Below are 8,331 nucleotides of genomic sequence, written 5' to 3' on the forward strand. Positions count from 1 at the left end.
TTATAACATCAGCCTATAAACTATAAAGTCATAAAGTTATAATTATTTTGGAGAGTTTTGTGAAAATTTGAAACATTACAATAGAAAAGACATCATCTTACAGAATCCCTTTTATTTATTTATTTTTATTAAATCACCTTTGGGACCCTTAATGTAAAAAAGTTTTTTGAAAAGTTTGTTGAGAAGTACTTTGAACTCATCATCTGCCCATCTCTCCCTGTTTTTCCCTTTACAGTCCTGGTACCTGGGCGAGCTTAGTTCCATTCCAAGTGTCGAACGGGACTCCGATTCTGCCAACAAATGTCCAGAGCTACAGCATAAACATCATTGGTGAGCCTCTTCTCCAGGCCGAGACTGGCAACTGAAGGTCTGGGCCTGGGCTGTGACTGACAGGTCCATGGACAAACCAGCAAGCAGCACTTATACAATCTCTATTGGTCTTGTCCCTGCCCCCCTGTGGGACATTGGCCAAATAACACAGAATGGGGTGGACGGAGCATTCTGTATCTGGCGCGACCCCTCTCCATGCCAGTCAGTCGTTGTGTGAGGAAGCCCCTTGATTTTTGAAATACTGTGATGTATCCCATACAAATTTTAGATGCCTTAATGTTTGCATGACACGCTAGTCTCTTAGTATCTCTCGTTTTGAAATGTTGCAATTTCTAGTCTTGGTCTATAAGCAGGTTTAGTGGTTGAAACACACAATGGCTGGCTGGCTAGGTGATCAGAGTGCAGTCAATGCCTCCAGTGAACTCCCTGTCTTCTCCACATGAAGTCACCAGTTAATCCATGTGTTTCATAAGCATAGGACACCGTTTTTGTGAATTTTTGTTTTGTCTTGTCTCTTTTTTTTTGCCATGGTGGTTATTTTTTTGGAATCAGTGATCTTGTTGATCCTGTTCTTACAATTTACTTTAAGTTAAAGGTCAGCTTGTACACTACAGAGTTAAAAACTCTTAAAACAGCTAAAAAAAAACTACTTAATTAGGTTAAATGAATGACCCATTTCATTTAAAAAAAATATTTCCTTGAAAAAGGATTAAAAAATTAGAAAACAAAAAAATAACGGAATCTCATCAGAGGCAAGTGCAATTGAAGTGATTTCACTGAAGGGAAGCTATCATAGTCTGTTAGCCCCGGGACTCTAAAAGAAGGGGGATTCATTTTGTTTAAGGAAAACATTTGTAACGTGCATCCTCAATTCAGAATGTGGGGGCAAAAATGAATCGGAGTTAAATCCGGAACTGACAGGGAAAGTGTACCTGAGCAGATGAAACAGACAAAGCAGCACTTATATTGAGCCGTACCCTGACATGCGGGTAGCCTTGTTCTTATTTATTAGAATAAACAGGAGCACACAATGTGTATAAAATTGCATACAATGATTATCTATTATCTACGGAATTAAAAACGTATTATTTGGCCATCAGCTTATGAAGCTACTGTTTACAAAATGACATTATATATATAAAGAAAAAAAATATTGCAGAATGCAGGCTGATAATTGAAGAGATGCGTGTTGTGTTGAAACTCTAACCTGCGGGTGCCAGGAAGCTGCAGGACGTCTCCTGTAAACCCAGTTCATTCAATCCAGACGGGTTGCAGTCACACAAATCGACAGGTGTGCACGGCAGATCCTGAGCTTTTGCCTCTCCAATCCAGATAAATTTATATAACTAATCTTTCCAATAATCATAATTTGCACGAAAATATATAGTCCACTTTACGTGCCTTGCCTTTGAATATAGAAAATACATTGCTACACTTGTTTTTGCTGCATTTACTACCATTTTAGAGACAACAAAAAAAAAAAAACATTTTTATGATAAAGTTTTTGTACTCTGGATAAAATTGTGACATTATTGATTTTTTAACTTCATTTACTACTTTATCTCACATTTACAGTGCATATCAAGCCTGTGTATATTTGCCCTTCTAAAATTTATAATCAACCAGCATTTTTCCAGTATTTTGGGTGTTTTTTTTTTTTTATAAACCTTCATACTTTTTTTCATCTTCCAGTTATAAGTGGGGGGGAGGGAATTCAGATTTATGAAATTATGCAATACCAGGTTTTGCCTAAGTAGGTAGTGCTTTTAGCTCTGTCAGTTATTAGAAGCTAGTATGGAGGTAGACAATAATGTACTACATTTATTTTGTTGATGTTGATGTCATTGTTGTTGCTGTTGCAGTCTATTTTTTATTGACCAAAGTGGGAACTGCTTTCTATGCAGTATGTGACAAGGTCTTTTTTTTTTTTTTGTATACTGATAGTTGGAGAGGTGCGTGTAAGGATCATTTTGTTTTGTACTCGTGGCGAGGGGAGGAATTATTTTTCTACAAAGAGCGAACCCTTGGTCTAATATGGCTGCAAAGTCACTGATCTGCCTACTGTGACAAACTGGCTCCTTCTTCCAACTTCCCACCTGGGGTGCTAGCTCGAGGTCCTGGACCAAGCTCATTTTCACAGGAGAGAAGGCTTGACTTGAGAATGACAATCATTAAGAACAAAGCAGAGTAGATACATGTAGGAAGCTATGGCGAGACATGAACACAAGCAGGATACATCTAAATTAAGCCTTCAGTATCTCAGAGACAGGAAGATGTGACCGTTGTATGTATGTATACTTATGGATGAAAATCTTATGTGGAAAACTACAGTGACGGCAGAACCCAGGTCAGACCACCGCCAGCCTGGGTTTGGTATGTGGTTACAACTTGGCATCACTGTTGTCTCAGTTGCTATGAACAGTACACTTAACTTATAATATCACATTAGCATATTATAAGTAGCTATATGCAATTCCCAAGTAGATGCCTTAAAACACAACAAACAAGTGACTTGTTATGAATGCGCTACAATCATGGTCACACTCACATGTGAAACTCGTCACAATCAGTTTGGCTATCATTTTATTCTGTAAACATGAATATGCACTAGAGATACCAGTCAGTACCATGAATGTGAGGTGTGTGTCTGTGTGTGTGTGTGTGTGTGTGTGTGTGTGTGGCTGTGTGTTTCTCCTTGTTATAAGCTATGTGCTTCAGAGAAAGGGATGGCTACAGTTCGCTTTCATTCTGTAGAAGGTATATACATACGCACACAGTGCATACAAGTAGTCAAGCATCTTTCAGCTCTGCATTAAAGTCCTTAACAAACAGCTTTGAGCACTCAGGCATTATCCTTCAAAAGGGCAGGACTAGTTCAGTCCCAGCTGCCGCTCAGTCAGTAAGAGTGTCCGATCGCACTCCTGATCCCCATGACTGCCCAGCTATTTGAAGGGCCTAAAGGAAAAAAAATGTAACAAAAAGTGAAAGAGCCTCCAGTCAAGCTTCATCTCTCCTTCTTCACCAGGAAATTTATTCTCATTTTGTATTTAAAAAAAAAAAGCAAAACAACAAAAATCAAAGTCACCCCGTTCTATGTGCACTGTTCTGCCTTTTTTAATGTAAATTTCTTAATTTATTTTTTTAAAGGAGAAACATAAGTGCTTTGCAGCCTTTTGGCCACTGGCGATGCCACTGAAGTGCATTTTTTCCTCTGGATTAACGGAAGTGTCAGGGTCCTTCCTCTCTGTTTTAGGTTAATTTGGAAGCATTGAAGGGAAATGTAGATAAAAAAGGTCAGATTTTTTTGCCAACAGTGATAGCAATAGTCCTTGGGTTTGAAATGTGCTGTGGCAGATCACTGAGCTGTGTGTATGTGTGTGAGTGTGTAAGAGAGGAAGAGGTCATGAAATAGAGAGAGTAGCTCTGACACGGCATGTTAAGACAAGCTGAGGGTCTTTCTGTTGAATAGCCTGCCTTGTAGACAGAAGTTTGTACACTGTAAAACTTTTTCTTTTAAAACCCTCATTTGTAAATTTAAGGTTTTTAAAAACATATTACAGGATATAAATAATATCCTTTTTTTGGACATAATAACACAAACTTGTGGAAGGTGAATTCTAATAATGGCTCAGCAGGAAACCTTAAATTAAAAGTGACTATTAGTATTCATGTTCTTGTCTGATTCCTGTATGTTAAAAATTAATGTTTAAAAAAATGCTTGGGGGGGTAAATTCCTAAATGGAACTGTAAATGTTTAAAACAAAAATGATGAAGGTCTTTTGTTGTGTTTAGTGTTGATTAACTTTCGTAAATTTTGGAAACATTTCATAAATGTTCAGAGTGTTGTTTTACTTAGTGTGCCCATAGAGAGAGTGTTATGTGATTCTTAATGTGATATCTAAAAAGGGGGTAAAAAAATTGAATGAATACATATTGAATAGGGTAATACTGCGTTATTTCGGACGGCTGGGGACATCCTCGACACTTTACAGTACTGGCACCTGATCAGAGTTAGCCAACTGCAAATAGCAGGGTAATGACTTGTGTGACTTAACAGATCACTATACTGTATCATAGTGCAAAATAAAGCATATGTTATTTTCCCATTGCACCTCTTACTATGCGGTGTACAGCCTTTTTTTTTTCTGTTCAGGTGACATTTCTAGTTTTGTTCTGTTGCTACTTTTCTTTTTCTTTTTTTTTTTTGATGGGAGGGGTGGGGTGGTCGACACTTGTGATTACAGTTGGGCACTTCCATTTGCATTGTTTACATAGGTCTGCCATGGCCACAGACCGCTTTTGATAAAACATGAACACCATGCCGTTCTGCCTTTTAGCGGTTCAGTGGCCAGGTATGGATGAGTCCCATTATGAGGATTTTTAAACAAGACATCTGAACATTTGCACTTTTTTGGAATTTCAACTGCATCTTCCCTCCATTCCCTCCCTGTTTGATAAAACCTGGGTTTAGTACCTAGCTGGGCAATCTTTATTGGCCCTTATTTCTTTATACACCTTCTCATGTAAGGTGCGATTAACTGTCACACCATTAGCATGGCTACTTTCACCAGTGTTAAATATATTTTCTTTTTAGTTTATTTTATTTTGAAACCTTTTTGTTTTTATTGTGAGTTCACAAAACTACATTAACCCCTTTTTTCCCCTTATGCAAGGCAGACCGGTGGCACTCATGCAATATTTTCTGTGTAGTGTGTGACTTGATGCTGAATGTGCAACACTACAGGGCCTGACAGGAGAGACTAGCTGCATGCAACCTTGCTTGACAGACACGGACAGTGTGCGTCCCCAGCAGCATCTGTTCACGGGCATTGACAATGACATGAGTCAACATCAGGTTGTTGATAACAGGAACATAAACATAAAAACCAGCATATTGTTTTAAAAAATACCAAAAAAGACAAAAAAAAAAGTGTTAAAAGCAGTGCCTGTTTAAGCTCACAGTCTCAGTGGGGTTTCCATATGTAAAAATATATTTCTTTTCTTTTAATTTACACTTTTTGACAACTTCAATCAAAACAGAATGTGCGGGGTGCCTAATCCCAAGTTTCCCATTGATGTTTTCCGATGTTTATGTGTTGGAATGTGTATTCTTTTCCCCCCACTTGTGCTTCATTTGTTTTTGGACTCCTAGTCATTTGGGATGGAGTGCCCCTGTCTCTTGATATTTTTTTGAGGAGAAAAAAAATAGTTGGGCCGTGTGTTTCTTTAGATCGTCAATGCTACACTTTAGTATGGTAGATGACAAACTGTCAGTTGAAATGTTTAAATAATGCTTGCCAGCTACACAGCAGGGTTGATTTCTTTGGGGTCTTGTGGCACTTTTACACCCTACTGCAATCTCACCACAGTGGCGACAGGTGAATTTGGGGAGAACAAAAATGACAGCGACACCAACGCAACAAAAAAGGCTAACAGCAGTACTGCAGGTATATGCAGGCATCTGTGTGTGTACCTGAATGTACATTTAGCAAAGTTTTGCAGGCCTTTATTTGTGTAATTCTTCTTGCAGTCAAGAAAAATGCAGGTGCAGGAAGCTGGAGAGCAAAGGCCTCGTTTTTGACTTGTTTTTATATATAAATATTATATATAAATATATGTATGTAATTGATTTAGATCTTTTACTTTACTAGGCTAAACAGTAGGCACTGCCTTTCAGCTGGTTGCATTCGATGCAGGGGCTAAAATTGCCACAAGATGAAAATCAGTGTAAATAACGCTTGACTTTTTTGTGATTGTTACTGTTATATCCAGCCTATACCGCTAGCAGCTGTTTTTACTGCAGTCAATTACTGGAAGTGGATATATTTCCTATGCAAAACTGTTTAAACAATAAAATGAGCTATGCTACAAGGGGCTGCTGTTCTGTCTTCTGTGTAATCTCGTATCTAAAGTGATCTGATCATCTCACACTAAATCTGCACATTCAAACCTATTCACACAATCACGCAAGGGGACACTATCAGAGCAGCAATCTAATTGAGGATTCACGAGTGTTATCCAGAGCAAAACCAATATTAGTATATTACAGTTATCCAACATGAGGAAACGGTGAAAAATTGACGTAACAGCAAAGAAAAAATACTTGACCGACATAAAAAGCTCTCAAACATGATGTATCTACAATATACAATATACAACACACACACATACATACATACACAAATGCTTTCTTCTCACTAGAGTCTCATCAGAGATTTTGAAGTGTGGTTGCAGGCAAGAAGCTTCCATGTTCATGCCAATTCCACTACATGCTGAACACCCAGTGGCCTTAGAATCATGAAAAGTATTAAAATGAAAAAAATCACTCTGTGTCCACCAGATAAACAAACTCCGCTTATGAGCAGAGGACTGGCTCGACTGTGGTAGACGCCATCTTGACAATCCATCTGTCCTTTCAGAATAAGTCGATTACTCTGCGGCCTCGGTGTGTACTACACTGGAAACACATGAAACACCCAGGGTCCCACGCAGCACTAATCAATTAGGGTGAGACCAACACCTGGCCTTGGGCAGAAAAAAAGCTTCATTTGGCCACAAAACAAAAACAATATGGTGTTCTGCTGATATAAAATTACCCCAGTACATAATGGTTATCATTATGCTATTTATCTAAAACATCTGGCTTCAATAGCATGCCCGAAGACTCTGCTTTGGCTCTCCTTGGACTCTCCTTGTGTCCTAAATATTTTCTTTTTATTATCAAGGCATGCTGTCATTGATGTGATTAAGTTAAATAGACAGCATTTCTGCCATATTTTACTTTGTGACATAAAAGAAGACAGAGAAAATTCACTGTTGCCTTTCTCAGAAATTGCCATTGCTGCTGAATAATCTATAAATTGTAACAATTAGGACCATCAGAAAATGAACAGATTAATTAACAAATTTATGAATGTTGAATTTATCCATTTTTAATGCACAGCTGTGGTGCACATATGATGCAAAATTCATCCAAGCCTATTTAGCTTCCTAGGACTGTAGAACACAGCACATTTTGGTTGTTGATAAATCACATTTGACAAAGAATGAATATTTCACTCATCCAGCTGGTTTAACAGTGAAGTTCTGTTCCTGTCTGACCCTAAGTCCGTGGGATGCTTCTGCCGCCCGAGCCAGCAGAAGCAGGTGTTTATGCATGTGTTTGCTGGAGGAAGGGCTGTTAATGCCAACACAAAAAGAAAACACAACGTCCTTGTCTTGAGCCGTGGCAGCACAGAGGGAAGTGAGTTGGGGGAGGGTGTGGGAAATTTCTGAATGGTCCTCCTCTCCTACTTCATGATACACACCGGATTAGCCTTACCACTTTCCCACAAAGCCCCCTAACCCACCCCGCCTACACATACTAAACATGGACAATTGCGCACACCACCCTCCTCTGCCCCCTTCTTATTTGCATATGGTGCAGACAAGAGAGGCGCAACAAACAAACCTGGCTGGCCTTTCAGAAGCTCCCAGGCCCCTGCAGACCTTTCCTGTTCCACGCGTGGCTCCTCTGTCCTTCTTCATCTCACACCCTGCCGTGTGCCCCCACCGTCTATCCTTTTCGGTGAGCTCCAGACAGTAGTGTCTCAGTGGGAGATTGACAGTCCATGCGGACATAGGGTGGGTATCAGACACTTGTCTGCGTGATCACATCGACGGGTTCCTGTAGGAACGCTGAGTGAGCTAAAAGCGAAAGGGAGCATGGGGAGGTGTTGGCTGAAGGGGTGGGTTTGGGTTGTTTGCAAAGAGTCTGAGGAACGTTAATTGTCATTAATGAGAAAACACACCAAGTCGCATGTAGACTCTACCCCTGAAACGGCACCAAATTTTCTCTTACCAAAAAAAAGTATGTAAATTACAGTAGGTCCCTGGCACCAAGTTCCTATCAAGGCTGTGATTTACCGCACTTGATTCATTTGTAGGCCCCCTTGGGGCTCATTCAGTTGAAATATGAGAACAGAGTCCCTGAACACACATCTCAATGCCAATAAAGAGTTT

The 8,331-nt window shown here is 39.5% G+C and overlaps 1 protein-coding gene across 6 annotated transcripts in view; it reads left to right on the top strand.

Moving 5' to 3' along the window:
• Nucleotides 1-6,201, top strand: part of LOC114784552 (nuclear factor 1 B-type-like) — an 84,889-nt gene extending 78,688 nt beyond the window's left edge. For all 6 annotated transcript variants that reach the window (XM_028970041.1, XM_028970063.1, XM_028970055.1 and 3 more), the window contains one exon: nucleotides 236-6,201. In XM_028970041.1, the coding sequence (XP_028825874.1) occupies nucleotides 236-365 (130 nt within the window). In that variant the 3' untranslated portion in view covers nucleotides 366-6,201. The remainder of the gene's footprint in view (nucleotides 1-235) is intronic.
• The last annotated feature ends 2,130 nt before the right edge of the window (nucleotides 6,202-8,331 follow it).

Source organism: Denticeps clupeoides, chromosome 1, assembly GCF_900700375.1.
Source record: "Denticeps clupeoides chromosome 1, fDenClu1.1, whole genome shotgun sequence".
NCBI classification, from domain to species: domain Eukaryota; kingdom Metazoa; phylum Chordata; class Actinopteri; order Clupeiformes; family Denticipitidae; genus Denticeps; species Denticeps clupeoides.